The sequence below is a fragment of the Canis aureus genome, chromosome 14 (genome assembly GCF_053574225.1).
Source record: "Canis aureus isolate CA01 chromosome 14, VMU_Caureus_v.1.0, whole genome shotgun sequence".
Classification (NCBI taxonomy): Eukaryota; Metazoa; Chordata; class Mammalia; order Carnivora; family Canidae; genus Canis; species Canis aureus.
Window position 1 is genome coordinate 22,037,363 of NC_135624.1, and position 27,483 is coordinate 22,064,845.

The 27,483-nt window shown below is 40.9% G+C and overlaps 1 protein-coding gene and 1 long non-coding RNA gene across 3 annotated transcripts in view; one reads left to right on the forward strand and one right to left on the reverse strand.

Moving 5' to 3' along the window:
- Positions 1-19,427, forward strand: part of DEPTOR (DEP domain containing MTOR interacting protein) — a 135,742-nt gene extending 116,315 nt beyond the window's left edge. Inside the window, exon 9 of the mRNA XM_077847074.1 lies at positions 14,200-19,427. Coding sequence (XP_077703200.1) covers positions 14,200-14,328 — 129 coding nt within the window. The 3' untranslated portion in view covers positions 14,329-19,427. The remainder of the gene's footprint in view (positions 1-14,199) is intronic.
- On the reverse strand, positions 19,153-27,117 carry LOC144283240 (uncharacterized). Of its 2 annotated transcripts, XR_013351668.1 has the most exons (5): positions 26,927-27,117; positions 25,369-25,531; positions 22,876-23,007; positions 20,419-20,603; positions 19,153-19,383 (listed from the first exon to the last, which is right to left on the reverse strand). It is a non-coding gene; the product is annotated as an uncharacterized LOC144283240 (long non-coding RNA). The 2 variants fall into 2 exon arrangements; XR_013351669.1 differs by lacking the exon at positions 22,876-23,007 and having other exon boundaries at positions 26,927-27,116.
- Positions 27,118-27,483: the final 366 nt, after the last annotated feature.

Genomic DNA, 27,483 nt, shown 5'->3' on the forward strand with positions numbered 1-27,483 from the left:
TAGTTTGACTTCTGTGAGGTGACAAAAGCCATTGTGATTATATGATTAATGCTTGTTGATTTACTTTTTATTCTTGGCTCTTATCCAGGATTTTCATTGAGTATCTTTAAAGATGAAGTGTGTTTGAAATTCAACATTGTATAAATGCCTGTTGAATTTCCAACACCAATGGTAGGTATTATTTTCTCTATCAGTAATCAGAAACTTAGAGCTGGAAAGATTCTGCTGATTATTAACATTATCCTGTGATCATATGCCTCTTTGATAGTTCAGTAACACCTAGGGACCCTCTTCCCAAAGAAAAGGGGTATATCTGTGTGTGAGAGAGGGTGAAAGACAGAGACAGAGACAGAATGAGAGAGAGAGAGAGAGAAATGCACACAGTTTAGTGTCATTCACGGATTGTCTAAAACTTATTCATAGACCCCAGGATAAGAATCTCCCAGTCTAACCTTCCCATTTTATAGGTAAGGAAAGTAAGGCCCACCTAAATGAAGTAGCTCCCCCAAGGTTGAGTGAGAAAACCAGAAATAGGATCTGATCATGCTGATAAATGTGTGTGATGGAACAACGTCGATGCTTGGCCCACCAACACCCAATTTATATTATTCCCATCCCTCCTGCAGCCCACCTCTACCATCATGTCATTTTAGTAACTAATATGATTTGAGCCATTTGAGTTTATTTCATAGTCAACTATTTTTAATAATAATTGTTATTATAACAATAGTCCCTTGTATTCTCACAACTCCCTGAAATAGAAGTAAGCATGTATTCTAAATCACATGTAAGAAAATCAAGACTCAAGCAAGTTGTTCAGGGCAAAGTGAAAGGTAAATTGGAGCTCTTCGTGTGCCATGGATTCCATTTGGGGGAACTAGATTTGCATATAATCCTCTTGTTTAGAACAAGCATAAGCAAGAACACAAAGATCTTTGAAATAATGCCCAGACCAGTGTTTCTCCGGCCTCACTGTACATTGGAATCACCCGGGAAACTCCTCAAAATTATCCAACGATACAGACACAGTTGGTCTGGGGTGAGGTTCAGATATTGGCGCTTTTTGGAAATGCTCAGGTGACTTAAAATGTGTAGCAGCCAAAAGTGAGAACGGTCATCCAGGCTTCACAAAAGATGTATATTATACTGCATAATCCCTTCATATTGTTGGATAAGGGGCTGCCCTGATTTTCATGCCTGAAATTCAAAGGGAAGACATCACCCCATAGTTTGTTTCTGAAATTCACTGCGAAGGCATTTGGATGGTGTACTTTGGGTCTTGAGGTATTATTGCCTTGCGGTGTATCAGTCACAAGCACATTTAGAAATGTATTAGCTCCACTTGATAGCAGAATTTGCCCAAAGCAAAACAAGCCAAGAAGCGGCCCATAAACCTCAATAATACTGTTTGCGAGTGCTTACTTCTCATGCTGACTTCTTAGCTTCCGTGAATTATTACGGCGGTGCCACGTAGCAGTCAAGAAACCCAGCATCCCCCAACTGCCAGTGCAAAACACATTCCTAGGAATGGAATTTCAGGATGGGGTTTCAGCCCCATTTGATGGTGAGGATGCCAGTCAACAGCTGTGGCCTTGTACCCTGGGAAGACTGCATGCACTGTGTCTTGTTCTTTTTGAACAGCAGAGGCTTTTTAGAAGAAAAGGAAGATAGACTGCATACTGTCCCAAGGAAAGTTTAAGGCTGGTGGAGGTCAATCGCTTTTTTTTTTTTTTTTTTAAGATTTTATTTGTTTATTCACGAGAGACACACAGAGAGAGGCAGAGACACAGGCAGAGGGACAAGCAGGCTCCTTGCAAGAAGCCTGATGCGGGACTCGATCCCAGGACGCTGGGATCATAACCTGAGCCAAAGACAGACATTCAGTCACTGAGCCACCCAGGTGTCCCTCAATTGGTTTTTAAATCAAATATACTTTGGGTCTTTAGTTTTTAAAAGATGGATGTTTCTCTGATGAGGAGAAAATGTTTACTCCCCCCCTACCTTCATACCTAGACCTGGATAGCCACCCATATTTGGCAGAAGTTTGTGCTAACAAATGAAAAGTTCATAAAGCAAGGTGTTAAATGGGGCTCTCTTGCTGGGCTGGGGAAAGCCAGAGATCTGCATAAGGATGGCCCCAGAGCCCCTCAGCACCTCAAATGAAAAAACTCCCTTTGTTCTGGCTACATGTGACTAGCTGGGTGGCCACCGTGCGACCATGCTACCCTAACTGAACTGTGTTCTGGGCAGGGGAGCCACCTGTACGTACCCATAGCTGGAGTTGATGGGGTCAAATTCCACTCCACAGAGCCAGAGTAATCAAGACCAGGCACACACCATATCTTTGTAGGCTCAGAGGTGTCAAGAGTATCTCCTACCTTAGCTCAGGTCAGAAGAGGCGGAGTACCAAGGGTTCCCCATGTCTGTACACTGGAATCCTGGGCTACAGGCCTATGTGTGGAACGCAGCTTAGGTGTCTCAGACTCTGTGGAGAATCTGAAGTCAATCTTGTCAGGAGCTTCTGATGTGGAGATAGGATATATACAGAGAAATAGCTGGGAAAAAATACGTCTTCCATATGTATTTCCTTAGCACACACCTCAGTTGTTTATGGTTCCCAAGCCCCTTTTTCTGGTGGGTGACCTGAACTTTCATCTCTAAAGGTTCTGGAATGGGACTATAAGAGAAGCTGGTGAAGAAATCTCTGGAAGATGATGACGTCATTGGCAGCTGGGGGGCTTGACACCACCTTTGGTCAAAGGGCTATCAGTCAGGGAGAAGAACTGGATAAGGAACAGCACAGAAAGGACAGGCTGGAGCTCTACAGCACCTCTGTGTCAGCCTTTCACTGTATTTAACCATGGCAGCCATGAGTGATGTTCGCTGCCTTACTTCTGCTTCCCAGATATTATGCAAATTTTTCCTGTGGTCACCTAAACCTGGAAGTGCAATGGAAAGGGAATCTAGGAAATGTGGTTCTGGCTTGGCCATGTTGATAACACAGAGCTCCATCTTTTACCTATTATATTCATGCTCTCCCTAACAGCAGGCCCACAAAATATCCTAGTATAAGGATGAGGAAGTGGTGAGGACATTGGATATGAGATCCATCTAGTAAAGGAGGGGAGAGGGTGGAGAGGATGCCCTCAAGGAAAGGTATGCTGTACTTGCTACTGCATGTGGAATTGTATCACATACATCTAGAGCGAGGTTGCTTCTAACATTGTCTCTGTAAGCAAAAGCTCTCTTTGTTCCCTCTGGCCCCGTGGGGTAAAGATTCAAGACAGATTTAAAGTATGTATGTATGTATGTATGTATGTATTTAAAAGATTTTATTTATTTATTCATGAGAGACAACAAAGAGAGAGAGAGAGACAGAGAGGCAGAAGCAGGCTCCATGCAGGGAGCCCGATGTGGGACTCGATCCCAGGACTCCAGGATCACGCCCTGGGCTGAAGGTGGCGCTAAACCGCTGAGCCACCCAGGCTGCCCAGATTTAAAGTATTTAACATAGGAGTCCTGTGTTTGGTCTTTTCTCTACAAACTTAAAAAACAAACAAACACCTCATTCTAGCAAACTCTGGTTTTGTGCACAACATGACTCATTTCGGGTACTTTATGAAAGATGGAAACAATATGACCAAACTGACTAAGGACATCTGGGATACTTTCCTGGATCATTTTTGAATGCCTGGAATGGAAGTCCATTTTCCAGGGTTAACCTATAGATTAATCACTTTCTTGCATAAATACTTAGCAAAGGTGTTTAGTCCTGGCTCAGAATCCAGTGGTTTAGCGTTCAAGTAAACATGCACAGGTATGGGCGCTGGCCTAAGAGGGCAGACCACTTAATGTAATGTGATGTCTGGTATGTTCTTTAGGGAAAGCAGGAAGAAGGAACTCATTTTTGTTGGCCGTCATGCTGGGCACAATGACAGTTGCTCAATATTTATCATCTCTCTAATCTTTGTCACAACCCGATAACCTGGATATTAGCTATATTTTATAGTTGAGACTGACAGGGTTTGAGTCATAGCCTCTGATTGTATAAGTAAATGGCGGAGCCAAAAGCCAAACTAGCCCAGGTCTGTCTGGTTCCAGAACCCTTAGTCTTTCCATTATATCATGGTCCCCTTCAAATGTGTTACAATTATTTTACTTCTGGTCCTCAGTTTCTCCACTTGGCTAATCTTGGCAAAATCTGTTACCAACTCTGCCAGGGATTAAGTATTTCTCTAAGAATGGAGATATTGGACGGAAACCCAATCTTCAAACCCATACAATTCTCTGGGACTGGTGTGCAAGGCTCCTAAAGATGTTATGATCCAGAAAATAACACACAGGCCACACCTACAGTTTATTGCCAAACCAAGGGGGGTGTGGGGTGGGGTATACTCCCAATCTTTAGCCAAGTCAGCATGGAATCTCCCTAGATCCTTCTGCACAAGTTCCTAAACTGAGATGGTCCTGAGTAGACTGGCCTGCAGATTGCTTAGTCCCAAATATAGCCCTGGGACTGGTAAAATAAGGAAGAGTTACCACAGCAGAAACCAGAGGCACAGTTTCCTTCCCTGGGGGTACCCAGCTCCCTTTAGCTGTGACAAAGAAAGTCTAAGGTTGCTTAGTCCAGGTAACATGCCCAAAAAGACATTGCTCCATCTTAGATCTATTTATAACCCTTTTATTTTTCCCACCAAAATGCTACCAATGACCTGGTAACCTGTGCTGTCTCTGCAGAATATACACACATGCACACGCACACACACACACACACACACACACACCCCATTTTGTTCTTAGCTCCATCCCACCAGCACCTCCTAGAGGTGGAATAAAAAGAAAAAGACTTTGGAACGCTCTTAAAGGTTGGATAACAGGGCACGCTGGGTGGCTCAGTGGTTGAGCATCTACCTTCAGCCCAGGGCATGGTAGTGGGGTCCTGGGATCGAGTCCCAGGTCGGGCTCCCTGCATGGAGCCTGCTCCTCCCTCTGCCTGTGTCCCTGCCTCTCTCTCTCTCTCTTTGTGTGTCTCTCATGAATAAATCAATAAAATCTTTAAAAAAAAAAGGTTGGATAACATCACCAACGGACCATAGGTCACCCCTTGTGAGTGAAATAGCATATGAAAAATGCCCTGCATCTATGGAAACCAAGTTATGATGTAATGATGTACCTGATGAATAGCCTTAATGTGTACTGCATCTTATTTAGTAATCTTTTAAAAACTTTTAGCATATTCATTTTGCTTTTTAGCATAATACAGAAAAAAAATAATTTCTGGGCATTAAGTGCCTAATGAAAGAAGGCATTCTAAGGGCAAACAGCTAATTGGGTAAAAGTTTCTGTGGAGGAAAGAATTTGGGGTCAGGGAGGAAGTCTGACCTTCTGGAGCCTCCTTTTGGCTGCGAGCTCCTGTGGGAGTTAATACATGCATCGAGAGTGTGTCTCCAGCTGCTGGAAGCCCCAGTTCGCAATTCCATGGAATTCTAAGGAACTTTCTGTATCCAAAATGTAAGCCAGCTTTGTAAGGGGTGGGGCAGGTAGGAGTGATCATTTGTGTATCCCTTGTGGTACAAGGGCTCCCGGATGAGTGATTCCTTTCCTTCAGTAGTAAAGGAAGTCCAAGGAATCTTGTGGTTATAAGGTGCACACGTTGCTTCTCATCAGTGCCAGAACACTTCTTATAACCTTGAGGAACCACCAGGTCAAGAGTGTGCCTTCTGTCCTTAGCACAGGCAGATGTTGGAAGTGGTCTCCAGTGCAATCAAGAGCTGCATGTGGGAAAGTGATATGAACCACCAGGGCTGGCAACAAATCCTCCATCCATCGTCATCCCCATCACCAGAGGGAACCCCCTGGAAGGCAAATTTTCATCCTAACTTTGGGAATTTAAGTTCAACGGGCCCCATTATCTCCCCCTCCTTGAGGTATACCACAGTCCCCCTTGAGTGACCCCTCCCCCCACCCAAACTGAACAAAGTATACTAAGGGTGAGCCTGGGTCTGAAGCAGACCTTTGGTCGATTTGGGCTGGAAAGGAACAGATTCTGCTTGAAACCAATAGGCACTTTGAATTTCTGAATTTGAAACAAAAATTCTTTAGTGTTGCTTTTTGTTGTTTTATTGTGAAAGTCTCTCTTACGTATTGTTGACTCTCCTTCAAGGCTGATTGCACAGTGGGTTTTTTGGGGACACACATATAGCATGCTGAAAATGCATAAAGCTTAGAGGAAAACTAATTCTCTGGAGAGAGAACCCTCTGTTTGTCTAAGAACTGAATCTCTGCCTCCTCCCACACCACTCACTCTCCAGCCAGTTGCATATTTGGTGGAGAGATTTATGGGACTAAACATACAGCTGCTCTTTTTTTTTTCTCCCCAAGAACAATGTTCTGCTGTCAAGGCTATTACGTACTAAATACAGACACACAACTTATTTACTACAGCAGTGTCTGAAACTCCTGTTTTTATACTTTTTGCTGAATGTGAATGCTTTTGTAAATGTAAAGCATTCTATAGATTTCAGGAATTCATTCTATAGTAGTGACTAGCAGATCTTGACTCAGCTTACTTTATTCTGCAGCAACTTTGTTAAAGTGAATATCCTACAGACAGGACCAGTGATTCCTCAAGGAATTCCACACTCAACTTACTTTAAAATTATGCTGATTGTTTACAGTGGATTGTCTATCCTTGTAGGATTCTCTTAGCTTAAGAAAAATCCCTCTTATCACCCTATATTGATTTTTATCTTTATTTTTCATATTTAATCTCAATAAATAATACGAATTCAGTATCTATTTCTGTCTCCCGAGCCAGAACCCAAAGTGGCTTTCCTGGTTATTCACCACGCAGTGGTTGGTTTGTCTTCCTTCAGCAGTCTGCATTCACGGGGCTGTTTGTGGGGAGAGATTGTGTGGGAAGAGGGATAGAAGAGAAAAACCAATATTTATTTAGTGTTTCACTTATATTAAACACTGGGCTTAGTACTTAATCAGATTTGATCCTCATAATAAACTTGGTCCTCATTTTACAGATCAGTAAAGTATAACTCAGGGAATTTGTAACTTGCCCAAAGTCACATTTACAAGTAAATTATAAAGGTAAGAGTTAAAGCAATTTTATTGCACTATCTAGAAAATGTACACATTATTTATACACATATCAATTTATTTTAAAATGAACTAAACTACTAGTAAAACTACTACCCAAGAATTCTAAGATCATAGGTTAGTTTCTACTTTTGAAATTTATATCAATTAATCATATTATAATCATAGTATTGAAACTTTATATCTTGGTCTCTGTCTTGCTATTTTTTTTTTTTTTTGAGGGAAAGCCTGAAACAGTCTTACCCCTCCAATGCTTTCTACTCCAAGAATACAAAGGAAAAAAGAGAAAAGCCAGAGCAGTGGGACATCTGGGTGGCTCAGTTGATTAGGAGGTGTTTGGCTTTGGATCGGGTCATGATCCTGGAGTCCCAGGATTGAGCCCCATGTCTGGCTTCCTACTCAGCAGGGAATCTGCTTCTCCCTCTGCCTATCATCCTGCTTGTGCGCTCTCTCTCTCTCTCTCTCTCTCTCTTTCTCTCTAATAAATAAAAAAAGAAAGAACAACCAGAGTAGTTTTTACATGAGTGCAGTCATTTCAGGGATGCAAGTGTCTTGGTGAATACAGATTTCCATGGCAGCAAAAAGACACTTACATAATCATAGGTGTAGTGTTTCTCTCTGATCTCAGTCCTCTTTGGATAACAATTGAATAATTGTGGAACTCTAGCCATACAAGGACTAATGTGCAATTGCACAATCCTACAGGCACTCAGTCTATCTGTAGGGTTATCGTACATCTGCCAGGACTGGCACAGGGGAGGAATTAGAGGCAAGATTATTTAGTTGGTTTGGCTTCTTATCAGGAGAGAAGCTGGAGTTCAGCCTAGGTATTCATCCCAACCTGATCACACCCTGAAATGTGCTGAGTCCTATCCCTGTCTTCCCGTTAACTCTTCCCAGACCTACAATTTTTAGGACTTTTCTCCACCGCCTTCTTGCTCATAAATCACTTACCTATGACATATGAAGGTGTTGTCTTCCTTAAGGTGTTGTTCTTCCTTTTCATTAAGGATAATGTCCTCCATACCCCTTCTTTATAAAGTCAAGGTACTACCCTTCTTGGAGGAAATGCGTTCGGAGCAGCTACATGAACTCACGATTGATCTCTTTTCTGTGAACTGGGAAATGAGAGAATTGCAATACAATCTTTAAGAACAGACTGATAAAGATAATTATAAGTAGAAGAAAGGGAACACATTGTCACTTAAATTCTCATATCTGCTGAACAGTGGCATCCAAGTTCCCTGACTCTAGGTAGGAGGTAATATGTACCTAAGGCAGATCTATTCAAGGGTTGTCAACATATTCTGTGTATTTGTATACGTGTGCTTTTTAATATAGAAGAGAAGAAACTTTTCCCCAAGCTGTGTGCTACCTGTGGTTACTTGTAATATGTGTTTATCTGCAGAACATAGTGTACCATAGATGCTAATTCAAAGTCCATTATGACTAAATATTTTACTCAGTTCTACCGGTGTTTCTAGATCATTTTGCACATTTTTAGTAACAGGACATTGGAACTGCTGGAACCACAGCAGTTGTGAGGACCACTTAGGGAGAGATGACGTTTTTACTAACAGCCTGACTCCAAAAATACTACCTTGAATGCAAGCATGATAAATATTAGGAAGGCTTTTTTTCCCTTTCCCTCAACATTCAAAAAAAAAATTGAAATAAATATCTAAGTTCATATATTGTTCAGGATTTTAAGTGACACAAAAAAGCAATCCAATAGTAACTAAGTAAAAAACCTTCTTATGAGTTTGGAAGATCCTAAACATCAACATCACAAGATATTTGAGTGAACCTAGACTGTTTTAATTAATAGTTAAGGCAAAGAGAAAAAACACGTGTCTTCTACTATGCTCTGCATTCCTCACACTTGCATATATACATTGTACTTTGTAAATGTGTATTTCTGTGGGGCAGTGGAGTCCTATGGAGTTCAAATTCCAGTTGTGGCATTTGGTTGTGTGACCTTGAACAAATAACTTAACCTGAGACTCAGTTTTTTCATAAACATTGTACTGATGATTATGGGTGACCAGTGATAGAAACCAGCTATCATAAAATCTTTTTATTTTTTAAATCTTTTTAAAGATTTTATTTATTCATGAGAGACACAAAGAGAGAAGCAGAGATACAGGCAGAGGGAGAAGCAGGCTCCCCGCAGGGAAGCTGACACAGGACTTGATCCCGGAAGCCCAAGATCACACTCTGAGCTGAAGGCAGACACTCAACCACTGAGCCACCTAGGCATCCCTATCATAAAATATTTTTAAAAGATTTATTTATTGGGGCACCTTGGTGGCACAGTCAGTTGAAATCTGACTCTTGGTGTCAGCTCAAGTCATGATCTCAGGGTCCTGGAATCGAGCCAATCCCCTCGTTGGATTCCACGTTCAGTGTGGAGTCTGCTTGGGATTCTCTCTCTCTTTCTTTTCTTTTCTATTTTTTTTAAAGATTTATTTATTTTAAAGAGAGAGGGAGATCGAGAGTGTGAGTGGCGATAGGAGGGGTAGAAGGAGAGGGAGAGAGAATCCCAAACAGATGTACCACTGAGTGCAGAGCCCAATGTGGTACTCCATCTCATGACCCTGAGATGATCTGAGCTGAAATCAGGAGTCGGTCACTTAACTGTCTGAGCCACCCAGGTGGCCTCAAAATGACCTTTCTCAGGCAGCCCCGGTGGCTCAGCGTTTTAGCGCTGCCTTCAGCCCAGGGCATGATCCTGGAGACCTGGGATCGAGTCCCACGTCTGGCTCCCTGCATGGAGCCTGCTTCTCCCTCTGCTTGTGTCTTTGCCTCTCTCTCTCACTCTCTTGCTCTCTTTCTCTGTCTCTCTGTCTCTGATGCATAAATAAATAAAAAATAAAATCTTTAAAAAAAAAATGACCTTTCTCTAAAATTAAGTGCAGTTCAAGTCACCACTCACCAAGGTTGATGACAAGTCCAATGTAATATCATTTTGGTGACCCGTTGTTCATGCCCTCCCCCTTTGGGATTATAGGTCCCTCGGTCCCCATCCTGGGGTTTAGGCATTCCAATAACATGGACTTTGACAATTTTGCTGCCTGTGATCCTTACCTAGCTGGCCCTGATGGCTACCCCTATTCCATCCCTGAACTCCTGGTTGTAGGTCCTGAGCAGAGGCCACTGAATAATCACCCTCCCAATCACACAGCCTTTACCCTTCGTGTCCTGTGGCCTCCAAGAGCCCCTGAAATCAGGAAGTCCCTAAGACCCCATCTTTAAACCAATCCTGAAACCACCCTCTCCAGTCTACAGAGATCTAGGCACTGCTGCCATCAGCCCCCTTTACCCTCCAGTTCTTCTTTTTAATAACAGCTTTGCTGAGATATAATTCACATACCATGAAAAGTATATCTCACTTATTTTTTATATATTCACAGTTATGCAACTATCCCCACAATGAATTTTAGAACATTTCACCACCCCTGAAAGAAATCCTATACATTTTTTTAATGAAACAAATATTTTTGAGGATTGCAAATTGGTTACAGTTTTACTGGACTAGAAACCCTTTACTTAGTAGCAGTCACTACCATACCTCATCATGCTCCAGCCTTGGGCAACTACTTTCCATCTCTGTGGGTTTGTCTATTCTGGACTTTTAATATAAATGGACTTAAATAATATATGGTCTGTTGTGACTGACGTCTTTCACTTAGCATAATGTTTTCAATATTCATTCATGATGTAGCATGTAGCTGGTTCCATTTTATTGCCAAATAATATTCCATTATATGGATATACCAAATTTTATTTCTCTTTTCATCAGTTGATGGACATTTGGCATCCTTCAGTTCTTGAAGCACTAAGCCTTCCTCTCTTCTCTTCTGGGCCTCTGGTGGCCCCAGATCAGGGGTTATAGACTCAAATGTCTGTCCTTGTGGTGGAAGAGAAGCAGGAACTGGTGAAGACTATGGCAAATGAGAGAACATCTACTGAGGGTGGCCCTTACTCAGCCACTGGCGAGTGACCCTTCTGACCTGGTGTTATTAAAGCTTTAGATTGTTCCAGAGAGACCAGATCCTGGATCATTATGTGGAAATTTCCTACTTTCTAAGTGTCTGTCAATGAAAACAAACAACCAGTGTGTGAGAGAGACAATACAATTCTGGTTGAGACTAAATGCTCATCCCTGGTGAGGCAGAGACACATCTCACCTTCGGGAGCCCATGAAGGGTTAGCTGGAGTGTGAGCTCACCTGGCAACTACTGCCTTCTCATTTGGCAACACAAAAGGGCTATTCATCCCTTTAGAGGAAAGAAAGACCCAGGTCTAAAGTCAGCACTCTGGATTAGGAGGGAGTAAAATTTCTCTTATTCTTTGGCTCATGAGTATACTGTAGCAGAAAAAAACAAAGCAACATTAATGTCTTCATTAAATTAGTGCTCAATTGCCCTGCAAATTACTTGTGGCCTACTTCAGGATGGATTGTAACCTGCTAGTATGACTTTGGTTATGACTATGACTACAATCATGGTTGAGAACTGCTGATTCTGTACAAGATATGCCCTGAATTTATGAGGACAGGTTTATGGAAATGGGAAAAGAGAAACAGTGATGGTGTGGTCTCCTTATATACAAAGATGCCATGGTAGTAGAGGTTGGGGAGTGGAAAATATTGAGGTTCATGACAACAGCAAGTGTTCGTTATATAAATAACCACTCTGCTTGCCACTGTCTACTTTCCATTTTGTTTTGTATGTGACTGCAGAGGACGTGGGTATTTTTAAAAAGAAAGAAGCTCATAGAAACCAGCAGTGTAGTGCTTGACATGTGCAAAGAGGTTTTAAATTCATTATCTAATTTGAGCCTGTGCAGATAAGCATTTTCACCTAACCCTGTTTTATAAATTGAGATATGGTGGAGAAGACATGACTTGATTAAGGTCATCAAGCAAAGGAGCCAAAGACTTAAGTCCTTATCAATGGATTCCAAATCCCACATCTTTTCCATAGATATATAGCTGCCCTTCTAATACTTTCCAATTTTAGTTTAGGTATTTTTACATTTAATAATATAGTATGTTATTATATTTATTTTATATACTTTATTTTTATATTTAAAACATATTTTATGTTTTAAATTCTTGTAATTCATATTATTTATGTTATATTAATACAGTGTTTGAGTTGATATTGTTATCACCCACTCAGAAAGTATAAGGAAAAGAAATGGTGATTTTCAAAATGTTTTCATAGTTTTCCATTCTTTGAGTCAACACTAAATTAATTAATTAATAACTGGGTGTGCATGTTAATTACTGAGGCATTATAAAGAAATATGATGATAACAACAGATTTGGGAGACATTCAATTAGTCAATCTCAACCAGATAATCTCCTTTCCTTTTCCTCTCTCAGTCTTCTCTCCCTTCTTCCCTTTTGTCTTCTTTTCTTTCCTCCTTTTTGTTTTCTTCTTTTCCTATTCAGTGAGGGGATATTTTATAAGAAGCAAGAAACCCTTCAGACTCAATCAAAATTGTGCTTTTTTTGATTAATGAATTTATATATTCAATTCATTCAACAGTGAATATTTGTTGAGTTACTACATTGGTTTCTTATTGCTGCTGTAACAAATTGACACAAACTTGGCAGCTTAAAACAAAGAAAATTTATTACCTTAGTTCTGGAGTCGGAGGTCTAAAGGAGCCAGGTGGTCTGCATTCCTTCTGGGGTTTTGGAGGGGAGAATCCACTGCCTAGCCTTTTTCAGTGAATAGAGGCCACTTGGATTCCTTGGCTCCTGGCCCCTCTTTCTACTCTCTCCAGTTTCTTGCCTGTTGTGACATCTACTTCTGCCTTTGACTTTTGAGTCTCCCTCTCATAAGGACCCTTGCGGTTCCATTGGACCCCCCTGGATGACTCAGGATAATCTGATGTTAAAGTCAGCTGATTATCAACCCATTCCATTTGTAACCCTAACTCCTGCTTACCATGTAAACTAACTATTCCATGTAAACTAACTATTCAAAGGTTCTAGGGATTAGGAAATAGACACCATTGGGGATTGGGGATATTGTATCTATTATGTGTCAGGCACTGTACAGATTTATATTCTGTGGGATTCTGTTCTGCTAATTAGATGTACTTATCACTGACAGCTGGAGATCTGTGTGTCCTCCATTTTTCTATTTGAGGAACAAAAATCACCCATATATCCAATGTCTGCCTCTTCAGACACACAACAGATATACCATCTGTGAATTTGTGTCAGCTAAATAGAAAGTACCCAGCATCTGATGTCACCACTAACCTCAAGTGAAGTAACTTCCTTTGAGGCAGTAGCTGTGGATCACTATCAAGATCACTATGACATATCCAGAGTTATCTCTCATTATTGTGTGGTGCTTTTTTTTTCCCCCATTGTAATTCTCTCTCCTACCACAGGTTAGCTAATACTTACTGTAAAGGCTGACCTTTGTTGGCCTCATCCACTTTCACAAGGATGGGAGATAAGGTAATGTGTGGAATTTAGCATCTCAACAGGGTCACCTTGGCAAGTGAAAGGAGGCACTATTAATGATCATTCAAAAACAGTAGCTGGAAAAGAAGACTGTCTTGGGAACAATGGGCCATAAGGTGTCCTAAATTTTGAGTCCAAATGAATAGCAGCCATAAACACTAGCTATAAAAATGTATTGACTACTCCATTGGGTCAGACCACTGCAGTTGAAGCTTAATGTACCTCATTTCATTTAATTCTTACAACATCTTAGAAGGTATGTATTATTATTATTATTATTATTATTATTATTATTATTATTATTTATCCCTAGTTTAGAGTTGAGGAAAATGAAGCTCAGAAATTTAAATACCTAGCTTAAGCTAGTAAATTGCTAAGTTTGGATTTAACCTAATTTTGTGAAACACTAAGCTGAATGCTTTTTCTATTATATTGCCTTCCAAAAAAAGTGTAGATTCTTAGAAATTGTTGTTGTCAGCTGGATACAGTTGGGTATTTTAAGAGATGTTAGATGTTAGAGATACACAATACCTTTATTAGAGGTCTATGAGAAAACCAGGAGCTAAATAGATACTTTTTCTTTGCCTTTCCTTTAGGTCTGTCAGTTTGTCGTCTCTGTAAATGGGCTCAATGTGCTGCATGTAGACTACCGGACCGTGAGCAATCTGATTCTGACAGGCCCTCGGACGATCGTCATGGAAGTCATGGAGGAGTTAGAGTGCTGAGCAGGTGGACGTCCTGCCCTTATGTGGCCTGAGGATGATCAAAGCCAGGACAACACAAAGCAATGCAATGACAAGACTTCCATTCAAATGGATGGTTTTGGACACACAAATCTTTTCTCCATACATACACATCTTGATTTGAGTTTCATACACTGTTTGAATGTGGAAAAACTGGGTAGATCATATAAAAAAAAAACAAATAAAAAACCCAATTTACATCAATGTAGAAAAAAATTCAGAAATAGAATTTCCTTACATAGTAGAATTGCCTTACTCGATTTCTATTTGTAGTTCTCAGCCATTGTTTTTTATCTTAGTTCACCGAAAGTTGTCAAAAATGCTCCTCTGGCCAAAACAGCGACATGCTAAAATCCCCTCATAGGAGTCAATAGAATAATTGTTAGAGATTTTAAATTGTTCTCTTACCAAAATGAACATGGAGCTGTTTATTAAAGGATCTGGGTTTCACCACGCTTCTAATTAAAGCCATTTTCAAAGGAATATTACCTGCTATCTAGCATTTTGAAGAAGGTCCTAAAGCATTCAAGTGCTTGAAAGCCATTGAAAAAAATGACTTTTTCTTAATTCCCGCCTTTAGTATCAACTTCTAACATATGTTTTCAATTATGGCATTAGTTAGGAAACAAAAACCTCGTGATGAATATGGATGGGATAAATAGAAAGATACTACTTATGATTATTTGCTCTGATTTCTCTTTCTGAGCCTAAATAATTTTGTATTATCAATCAGTTCCAGAAGCTTCCTAGAATTAATCCAGCATATGTTGAATGTCAAAACAGAGGAATTTGTATATACACATATCAAGCCTCAGGCAAGATTTCACTTTGAAGTTGTCCCTTTTTAAGTGAAGTATCCTAGAACTTGGCCCATATGTGATAAAACTTGAACTTAAATTGCCTTGTTGGCCTGAATTTTTACTAGCTTTCTAGTGTAACACATTCAAAGGAATGACATGTCCTGCTTAGTTGGTGGGATTATTTTTCACCAAAACATCGTCTTGTGTTGTCATCTTTCAGCCCACTGTATATATGCATGTTTCTTTTTTTGGTTTAGAAAAGAATGCATTTGGGGGCTTGGTGTATAGAGGAAATTCCTCAAAGTGCCAAATTAGGTAGTCAGGGAATGCAAAACTCTTAATTTCATATAATGCATTCTGAACAACTAGGTTACTTTCTTATCATGTATTAACAAAACGAAATATGAATGTTGTACCTCAGCCATGCTTTTTGTGATAGGTTATCATAACGTAATGGTACTGGTGGAATGGATGTCATGCCGTGTTAAAGATGTTACATGTATGTGTTTCTGGTCATCCAACTTTTCTGATCTTAGCTTTAGTCAGAGAGTAGGATTTTGAAATAATATAGAATGTCTCACATTCGTACCGTCGATCTACATTTGGGAGCTAGTATCGTCTCTGTTTGTATGTGCATTTATACTGTATGCCAGGCTTTGTGCTACGGCACCTAACATATGTGATCCCTTTGAAACTTCATCAAAACCCTCCAAGATAGATATTATTACCCTCATTTCTCAGATGTGGCAACTAAGTCGGGGCAAACTTCAGAATGGTCTCCGTGTTCACACAGCTGCGAGAACTACCAAGATTCAAACATGAGTTTGTCTAATGCTAAATCCGGTGTTCCCGCCCCTCCCTCAGCCTTTCCCACTGTTGGGAGCTTATTTTGTACCCAGTGCTGCGCTAGCACCCTACATCACTTATTCCTACTGACCTGTGAGGCCACTATGGCCATTATCTCCATTTTACAGCTGAGGAAGCTGATTCATCAAGAGATTAGTCATGTGCCTGAGGCCACACAACTAGTAAGTGGGAGACTTTATGATTCAGCTTGAAAAGTTTTTATGACATCTTTAAAAGATGAGTCTTAAATGCTGCCTGGGCCCAGGGCTTCATTAAGTGACAAAAGAAGGAAGACCACCTTTGACAAGGGAATCTTCTTCTTGCCTGCCATCTGTACTTTGTACTCACATCCTACTGCCCGTCATCTTGGGTCCTGGCATAATCTCACTTCCCTTGGACCAAGCTAAGTACCAGAAAAGCATCTAGTCATCCAACCAGATGCTTTCTTTACTCCATTCAGCTTCCTGCCAGAAGAGTTTCTTTGATTCAGAGAGTGTTAGTGATGTCTTTGGTCAAATGACTGCTAGGGGAAGAAAAGGAGGAAAGAAAGAAGGAAAGAAAGGAAGCAGGAAGTGTTTCTTCCTTTGGTTCCCATCACCCTCAGTTTAAAGGCCAGCTTCCAGAGAATTCTACTTAAGGCCAAGAGAGCTTTACCTTAGCTACTCCCGCAGCACCCCCTGACATCCTTACCTGGTAATTAAAGTGAGTGTTCTCATTCCCATCAGGCCACTATTTAGCTCTCTCCAGCCTTTTCACATATAGCTCCTCCTCTCTGGAATATGATTTCCCCTTCTTTGCCTGGAGAAATCTGTCTAATGAACTCCCCTTAGATATTACCTTCTCTGAGAAACCTTTGCCAGCTCCCTGGTTCAGAAATCAACTCCCCTTCTTCAAATGCCCATGGGGCCTTATGCATCAACCCCCTGTGGTGACAGCACTGATGATATTTACTGTGAGGTTGTCCCCCCACATGTCTGTCTCCCTAACTTTTCACTCTGAGCATCTGCAGCATGGGACTGTGTCTTGTCACCCAGGTGTTTCCCTCACCTGGCACAGTTTGTGATTATAGTAGCATACCAGCTATCCATGGCTGCCTAACAAACCACCCCACAACATGGCTTATAACATTCTATGTGCTCATGATAACATTCTATGTGCTCATGATCCTGTGCATTGGCAATTTGGGCAGAGCTTTGCAGGGATGGCCAGCCACTGCTCAGGTAGTGCTGGTTGGGTTCCCACACACATTTGTGGTGTAGGATGGCTCTGTTCATGTGTCTCACAGATGGCTGGGGGTGTTGACTGAGGTGCCTCCATTTCACCCCATGTGGCCTTTCCCCATAGGATTCCTCGTTAGACCTCATGAGATCAAAGAAGGTGAGAATGGAAACTGCAGGACCTTTTGTGGACTTGCCTGGAAAGTCACACAGTGTTACTCCTGTAACATGTTGTCAGTCAAAGCAAGTCACTACAGAATGAGCACTGGGTGTTATTCTGTATGTTGGCAAATTGAACACCAATAAAAAATAGATTTATTATTAAATAAAATAAATAAATAAAATAGTATTTCAAAAAAAAAAAAGCAAGTCACTAAACTAACTCAGAGTCAAGAGGTGGGGAATAGGCTCTACCTTTGATGGGAGGAGCTGCAAAGAATTTGTGGCTACTTTTAATCCACTAAGAGTAGGTACTTACCATTCATAGAATAAAAGACTAAGGAATTAGCCAGCTATTGAAAGGCTTCAGCTTTTCAGATGCAAATTCCTGACCAAACACTGGGTAGAAGTTTGATATTAAGTTGTGAATAAAGCCCAGTGCCTAATGAAAACTTCAAAGTCGGAAAATCCTAAAATAATGGTGCCACATGGAGCCATAGAGAGCATGATTTCGTGTCCGCATTTTACTGATGAGGACACTGCAGTGTGGAATGTTCAGGTGGCGCACCCCAGCTCAAGAGGCTTGCTGGGGCAAGAGCCCGGGTTAGACACCAGTCTTCTGTCGCCTAATTATATGTCCTTTACAAGATAGCTTTTTGTGGTGGACACAGATGTGGTAAAAATAGGCCTTTGGCTTCTGGATATTCACAAAATGCAAGTAGTGCCAATTACCTGTGAACATGAAGGGTGTACATTTTAATTGACTCAGGCCTGGGATTGTTAAATCATATCATTAAAAAAATAAATATTTTGTGTGATATTTTAACAGGTGAATTGCTTTAAAATTTAGAAACTCCATTCCTAAATGTAACACCAAGAATTATTCTAAATTAACAGTAAGCAATATTTCTAAGAGCTTTTATTTCGTGTGTGTGTGTATGTGTGTATCAGTGTATTGCGTGTGTGGTTTTACTCACCGAGGGTCCCTGAAATGGCTTTCTTTGTTCCCAGAGAAAACAGTTTTGATTTTTTAGGTGGAAATCTTTAGTTTCTTCATCAGTGTAATATGTGCTATCAGTTCAAATTTGAAAGGCACGTTTATTATTTCTGCTGTGGGGAGAAAAATGCAGTTGCCTTTTGGGTTGGTTCTGTTGTGTGATGTTTTACTATTAATCTCTGATGGATAATTGCATAAATCGATAAGGGGAATAGGTGAGAAATGATGGGTAACAGGAAGCAGATATCCATGTCTGATAGATTAGATGGGGTCAGCTTCCTGCCATCTTATCAAGGGTGATAGCAATCAGCAATTAACAATTTAAAAATCATTGCCTTCAGTTCAAAATGGAGTGTCACATTTCCAAATAATTCATTCTTTTCAAATACTTGTGACAATAGTCTACTTTCAAGACCTATTTTAAACTGACATTAACTATTCTCTCCTATTGAGTATTAATCCTGTTTCGTTTTCATCAGGAAAACTCTGGAACATTTCAGTTTTGCCAACTGGTTAGAGTCTGTTGATACCACTGAGCATTGTTTTACTATTTGAGGCAGAATTTCAGGTATAATATGCTTTTCCTCAATTCAACACCAAAAGGACAAATCTGCAGCATACCAAAATGAAGTTCATCATCAAAGTTAGCATATAATATTATCAAATGCATTAATATATGTACTTAATATATCTGTTTATTTTTAAATTGGGTTGAATGTATGTTCCCCCTTCTTGAGAATTGTAGCATAACACTTAAAATTATAATATGAAAATAGATTGTATAGTATGAAATAAATGTTAAATTTTTTTAATGGTGACTTTAGGTTTACAGCTTTTCCTGTCTTTTAGAACAAATTAGTCATTTTTTTTTTATCCTAAGAAAGGGTTGCATTATAAAGTTGCTCTACTACTCACCTATCAGAGAAAACACATGGGACTCATATCTAATTCTCTAATGTAGCCAAAAGTGCCGTTTGTAACACTACTTAATGATGGATGTTTTCTGAAGCTCTTTTGCCTGAAAAAAAAAAAAGTGCATTAAAAAGCTTTTTCTGTACTGTATTTGATTTGGAATCATTTTCTCCCAACATAGCCCTGTATTGATGAGCATTGTGGAATAGTCTATATAGAAAAATGCTACGTAGTTTTTTACTACTGTGGGAGAATGTTCGTTCTTTTTTTATTTTCAACTACTTAGGAAATTGATTATGTAATTCAGAATGTGTAGGGGCAGGGTAAAGTATGGGAGTTAGTGATTATTTGGATTACACTCAGTATTAACTAAAAGAACTTCACGTTTTTCTCTCATTTCCTTCCTTCCTTCCTTCATTTTTCATTCATTCATCCGTTCCTTCCTTCCTTCATTCATTCATTCAAGAAAACTCACTGAGACTTTGTTTGGCTAGGCATTGCATATAGATCCTGGAAATACAAAACTGAGTAGGTACGACCGTGGATCCACCTCATCCTTTGAGTCACCTTTGGGCCTGCCTCCTAGAAGTGTTCTCTCCATCAAAGAGGGTGGGGCGGGCTATGATATTATGGTGTTGAAGCAGGTGGTCAAATGCCAGAAACTACCGTCTAATCCAAGAACTACAAGACCAGCAGCAACTTACATTTAACTGTATCTTTCGCACAACCATCTCCCCACTTTCCTGCACCCAAGGTAACCACAGTGCTGAGTGCTGACTTTACCATTCTCTTATTCTTGATCATTGTTTAGATTTTTTAAAAATGAAATTTATTAAAAGAGCATCAAGTTTTATATGATCTGAGATTTGCATGTTTTCGTTCAGGATTATATTACTAAGGTTCTTCTAGATTTTTGTGTGTAGTCATAATTCGTTCATTTTTCACAGGTTCATAAATTTCTAGAGCACAAGCTATTTACTTGTCATTGGGCATTTGGGTTGCTTCCACTGCTGTTGTTATCATCATTAATAGGGTTATTATGAACATTCTTCTACCATCTCCTGGGAATAAGCAATGGAATTTATCTTAGGTATTTACTTGGGAGAAGAATTACTGAGTCATGGGAAATGTGAGTGCTTACCTTACAAGTTCACATCTAACTAGTTTCCAAAGTGGTGAATCACTGTATACTCCCTTCCAAAATATGAAAGTGGTATATGTTGTGAATAGCTTCTCCAACACTTGATATTCTGTGACTTCTTAATTTTTGTCAAATAAATGTCTATTTGGTCAATGGCACTAAGAGTCATAACTTGCAGCAAAGCTCTAAATTTAAAGCACAGAAAATGTAATTAGTAATTTGTAATCCTGACTTACTACATCAGTGTCTTCATGATGCCCAGAATGTCTTGAAACTTTTCATCCTATGCCCACTCTGTGAAATTGGCGAGGCAAGGATTATTGGAAATGAGTATGACATATTTGAGGATATCCAACAAATAATTATTAAGTGCCTGCTATAGGTCTGTCACTAAGTCTTTGGCAAACAACAGTAGATAAGACGGGTCCCTACCCATATGAAGTTTACATATTCTTGGGAGCCACAGACAATAAGGAGGTTATATAAATAAAATAGTTCATTTTTGGTATGGGCTAAGTGCTAAGAAGTAAGTGAAACCAGATGAGGTGATGGAGAATGACCAGGATTTCAACAAGTGGTCAGTAAAAGCCATGTTACTCAATTCCAGTGAGGCACCATTTATATTAGGGTCCATGTGAACAGCACCCCCTGGAGTTATGTAGTGCAACAGCTCTGAGCAAAAGCCTCTGCAAGCCTGATCTTTGGCTTTAATACCTCAAGCATGGATTTGAGCCAGTCTTGGAGACCTGGAAAAGAGTGTTGCAAGCAGAGGAAACAGCAAGTCCAAAGTCCATGGGATCCCATGCTCTTAACCACCTATGACCTTCCCAGCCTTAGCGCAGATCCCAGCTGCGCCACCCAGGGATCCCGGTTTTCTCATTTTTAAATAATACAATCATCTCAGAAGGCTATTATAAAGATTAATTAGTTAATACATTTGAAGGTCTTAGTACAGTACCTGGCACATAGTATTTGAAAAATAACTGCTGGGTAGCCTGAGTGGCTCAGTGGTTTAGCACCACCTTCAGCCCAGGGCATGATCCTGGAGACCCGGGATCGAGTCCCACGTCAGGCTCCCTGCATGGATCTGCTTCCCTCTGCCTGTGTCTCTGCCTCTCTCTCTCTCTCTCTCTCTCTCTCATAAATAAATAAAATCTTAAAAAAAAAAAAAAAAAGAACTGCTGATAGCTATTGGGGCACCCGGGTGGCTCAGTGGGTTAGGCAACTGCATTTGGCTCAGGTCATGATCTCAGAGTCCTGGGATAGAGCCCCACATGAGGCTCTCAGCTGGGAGTCTGCTTCTCCCTCTGCCCCCTCTCTCTCTCAAATAAATAAAATATTTTAAATAATAACTACTGACAGCAATCATTATGATTATATCATGCTAATTATCAGTCATGTTGAAAGACCCACCCTAATTCATTAGATTGTCTATACATATGTGTTTTGATCACCAACCATACATACACATTTTAGTTTTTCTCATAGACTAGATAATAGAAGTGTTAAAAAAATGTATATGATCATCGCTATATCCAACTGAGTACATTCGAAGAAGTCATCCACTCTGTCACCTTTGCTATATTCCTCAGGTGCTGAGCAGCAAGGATATTCACAGGTTGGGTAGAAAACACAGCTTTGGGTTTGTGACTGTGTGTTGGGAGAGAATAAAAAGCATTCTGCTTTGGATTTTTATTCAGCTACCTCACTTTGAAACTAAAAATTACGTATAAATAACCTACCTAACATACTCTTTAAAACTGCAGACCTCATATAGAGTGATTTCACAACCGTGCATATTATCAATTTACTACCTAATCAGGTTTCTGGCACTTTTATAGCCTGTTAAGAAGACAATGAAAGTAATCAGCTGCCGAGCCTTACAGCCCAGGGCAAACCCTATTTCCCAGGGAACCCCGGCAACTTAGTCTTGATTATAAAGAACTTATTAAGGTTTCCTGAGCGAACTTTGAGGCATCGTTCCATTTGTCTTTTGTGGGCAGCTTCCTAAGGCTCGAGGCTTAGGAGAGTCATGCGGGAATTATGTAAGCGAAACCACCGCTGGGGGCTCTGCTGGCACAAGCTTTCTGCAGGCTGCTGCTTGCCTTGTACGGCTGACGAATGTGCTGGAGCTGAAGGAGGGAGCGCTCTGTAGCACACCTGGCAAAGCGGCTCGTGTCCTTTCAGCCAGGAGGTGACAGCTCCCTTTCCCTCTGCCTGTCATTCTGCCAAAGTGACTTTCTTCCTTTCCTATCTTATTCTGAAGGCCCCCTTGCTCCCTTGGGATTAAATATTAAACTTGTTTCTCCCTGAATCTGAAATGCCTCTGTCCACAAAGCCTGCTTGATGATCAATGCACTTTATGGGGGAGGGGGTGTCTCGGGACACCTCTTAAAGTCCAACCTCAAGACTGGATGAGACTGGGCAGCCTGGGGGGCTCAGTGGTTTAGTGCCTACCTTTGGCTCAGGGCGAGATCCTGGAGACCGGGGATCGAGTCCCACGTCGGGCTCCCTGCCTGGGGCCTGCTTCTCCCTCTGCCTGTGTCTCCTCCTCTCTCTCTGTGTCTCTCATGAATAAATAAATAAAATCTTAAAAAAAAAAAGTGGATGAGACTTGGGCTGGGTAGGACAGTGAGGAGAAAGGAAGAAAGAAGACCTTTCTTTGATCTGTTGCCTTGACTTTGACAGTGTGTGTGTGTGTGTGTGTGTGTGTGAACCAAAGCCGGGAGAGGAGCCCGGGGTTTCAAAGATCTGGATGTTCCTGCCACGGTGAAAGGTGAGGAAGGAGAATAGAGCCCTCACTCTTGAACCTGGGAAAACCCTGGAGAACACGAAGGTTAGCTAATGAGTCAGCAGGGAGACTCCCAGGTATGGAGCTTCACAGCAGGAAGGGAGTAAACATAATGTTTGTCCTTTTCCGATTGACTTACTTCACTCAGCAGAATACCCCAGGTCCCTCCACATGGAAGCAAATGGTGGGTATTTGTCGTTTCTAATGGCTGAGGAATATTCCATTGTATACATAGACCACAGCTTCTTTATCCATTCAGCTTAAACATTATATGGTCTCATTCATTTGGGGGATATAAAAATTAGTGAAAGGGAATAAAGGGAAAGGAGAGAAAATGAGTGAAAATAGCAGTGAGGGTGACAAGACATGAGAGACATCTAACTCTGGGAAATGAACAAGGGGAGGTGGGCGGGGGGTCGGGGTGACTGGGTGATGGGCACTGAGTGGGGCACTTGGCGGGATAAGCACTGGGTGTTATGCTGTATGTTGGCAAATTGAACTCCAATAAAAAAAAATTAAAAAAAAAAAAAAAGGAAGGGAGCAAACAAGTGCGTGAGCTCTCGGGGAGACTGGAGTCTGTGAACGTCAGCCCAGCCAGTCTGTCGGACAAAGAAGCCCTGTTTTGTTCTGTTTTGTTTTCAGATTTTCTTTGAGCCCATCTGAGCTGCCTAAGAGGTGAGGGGGTGCCTGGGTGGCTCAGCCATAACGCATCTGACTCTTGATTTTGGCTCAGGTCACGATCTTAAGGTCGTGAGATGGAGCCCGGGGTTGAGATCTGTGGGGGCTGGAGGCTGCTTCAGAGCCTCTCTCTCTCCCTCTGCCCCTCCCCCACCGCACACCTGTGCACTTGCTCCCTCTCTGCCTACTCCCCCCCCCAAACATAAAATGTGAAAAACTGTTTCTAGTGTTGTTTCTGCTTGCAGGAGAACAGGAGGAAGTAGTATATACCGTCTCACTGTGAAGTCCGTGTGGTCTCTTACTGCAAGCACACAGTAGTTCACTCACTTACATCTCTGCTTACCAGTCCCCCTTCCTTGATTTCCTCCTTGTTGCTTAAGAAAACTGGCTCACCTGTATGTACTCCACACACTTCCATCTTAGTGCATATGTGAAACTAAAAATATGAAACTAAAAATATGAAATTAGAACCTTTTTTTTTTTAACTGTAAGAGGCCTTGTAAATTTTGCTGGTTTACTCTGTCATTTTATGGCCAGAGAGACAAACTTTGAAGAACTAATAATAGTAGTAGCTAATATTTATTTCACTCTAAATATATGCCAGCTACTCTGATGAATGTCTTTTTATGGCTGATCTCATTTAATCCTCACACATCTCCATGAGGTGGGTTCTAGTAAGATCCTCATTTTATAGACAAGGATTCCATCTCTCTAGGAAGGTTAAGTTGGTGGCACAAGATCTTGTACTGGCCAAGTGGTGAGGCCAAGATTGGAAACCAGTCATTCTGATTACTGATACATACAATCTGCCTCCTATGCCCATGGCTACTTGATTTGTTCAAAAGCACAAGATCACACATGCATCTGATGGCAAGAGAACCATCTAGACCTAGACTTTACTTCTTGAGAGCACTCTACTCTCTAGATGCTGCTCTGGGGGACCACCCCTGGCCCCATCCTGAGCAGTGATGATCCAGAACTCATCCCTCTGCCTTATGGCTGTCCTTACAGTTGCTTCCTCTCGCAGACATCAGGGGTTCTTTCTGTTCTCCTGTTTCTTCTCAACATCACTACCTCTCATTTGGTTCATTCCTAGGGTTTTCTTTGCTCCAAAACCGGGGCCATAGTCACTATTGCTCCAGCTTCCTTCTTAGAAGCTTTTTGGGAAAAAACACTCCAACACTTTTGTTTTCATGCACGCTTTTCATTTCATTCATTCAACACATAATAATATATGGTCCTATGCGATCTAGGTTAAGTGACAATCAGTACAGTTGGGCAGCCAAAAAGTAACTTGGGAGCTCCAGAGGATAGGAAGGAGCTACAATGAATCCTGTGTCTCCAGGACCTAGTAAGGTACCCTGCACACAGTAATCTCTTAATGTTTGTTTTAAAAAGTATCTATGTTTGTAAAAATCTCTCCAAATTTATAGTATACCTTCCCCAAATGGAGATCGACCTAGATATCTTCTTGATGTTACCTCTTTCCTGCCTCCTTTCTTAGATGACCTGTGAAACACAATGTCCTTTTCATTCATTCCTGGAGGCAATCGGGTACATCCTGGTTTCCCTAGGTTCTCCAGTAAGGCCACACTGACATCTGCTGGAGCACAGGAGACCATCAATTTGGCATCTTTCTTGGAGCTGAGTGAAAAGACAGTGGGCTCAGAGCAAGGACCAAGGAGAGGCGAAGAGATCTCCTTCTTTTAGAAGGAGAGACATTTAGGTCACAGACCCACCATAAAAGGAATCAAGGCAAAATCCCCATGATTGCAGACTTCTAGAAAGAGTTTCTCAATGATTGAGAAATTGAAAGTCTATTATATTCCATGAACATGCTAAGCGTTTTATGTATGTTATTAAGTGTTGGATTTACTTTATGCACATTGTCCCAAGTAACAACTCTCCAATGCATCTCACAATAGTTCATCAACTCCACTTAACTTTTGATCTTTTACCTTCCCTACAGCCTCCACCATGCAGATGGACTAAGTTATAAGGCCCGGCCTCTATGATATAGTTTGACTTGTACTCATGCATGCACACATATGCACACGCATGCACACACACACATTTGAAGGTAAAGTTTTCATCTGAATGCAGTCTGTAAGAGTTGTCACTGTCTTTTAATTCCTGAGAAATTATTCATTCTTAGGTGTGTTATGCTTTTCTCATGTGAATCAGAGGTCAAGAAAAGTGTGTTAGAGTTTTATCTTAGAAATGTGAACATGTCATTCTGCTTTTGAAGGCTACCTCAGTATCCTAGCTAAGTTACAGACTATGGCAGAGTTTTGTCAGGAGAGAAAGTGGCTGTGAACAGTCCAAGATCATTAGTGCCCAGAACAAGAAAAGCTCAATTGCTGTGCATTTTTATGGCTGCTTAACACAATGCATGTAACTGTTAGGGGGCTTCTTGACTTCAGCTGCCAGCCCTGTAAAGCAGGAGCAGAAAGCACACATCCCCCTTCAGCCATATTCAACCGTGGGATGAAGTACCTCTTTCTTACTCCTTGGAAATGCCTTCTTTTCACATCAACCACATTGTGGATGCCTTTGGATGATGTCAACCTCTTAATATGAAAAAGAGCAAATCCAGAAACAAAGCATGCATTGGTTTGTTTGGCAAGTCTGGTGGGGTCAGACAATCAGAGGGTTCTATGAGGGCTGAGACCATCCCTTGCGTGAACAGAGACTGTCTCTCATTTGACAATTGGAGTCTTCCCCTCGTATCTCAAAGGCAATTCTACTGTAAAAAAAAAATTAAAATAGTGCATATACAGCTTCTCATTTAATACTCTCCTTTCTTGGTGAAAACTTCCTTTACAGTTAGTGTCTAGACTCTAAAGTAAAGTTTCCCTCTTTAAAAATTTCTGCTGATCGTGAGTTAAGAGTGCAAGGCATTTCCTTTTGATGCTCCTTGCATTTTGTTCCTTTAACCACCAACTGACTTTCCCTCTCTCTGACTCCTTTCTTCCCCATTTTGACTTAAAACCTATTTATTCTCCTAATCAGCTTCTACCAGCCTCTTCTAGCACTTACTGAATGTTGAACTCTATCTGTGGGAGGCTGGCTGGGATGTGGCAGGCATAAACATGAGAGTGGGTGCAAAACCACATGATGGAAGAAGCACTGGAGAATCTATGTGGAGAGATTCTATGTCTGTTGGTGGGTCCATGTTAGATGACACACAGGAGTAGAATCAGAGATCAGCACCTAGGCAACAGGAAGACCTTAGTGCTGTTGAAGGATCTGAAATAAGGGATGGTGACAAAAGTCATAATTTAGACCAGGCCTAAGGAGGGAGGGAAAACTAAAGCCAGGAGAGCTCTACATATTTTGTCATGAGCAACATCTTCCACAACTTCCTTCTAGTCTGTATAAAGCCAGATGATGTCTTTGTGAATCAATCCCAGTTCAGTGAAATCAAAGAATTCAAGTAGACTTCTCTTAATGCCCTAATAATTGCCCACTTCATATTAACTATATTTATACAGTTGTCTTGTCTTAACATTAAAGACCCTAGACCACTCATCTCAGTGTGCTCCACAATCTCTAACATGTAACTCCATAACAAAATGAGTTATCTTTAAATGTAT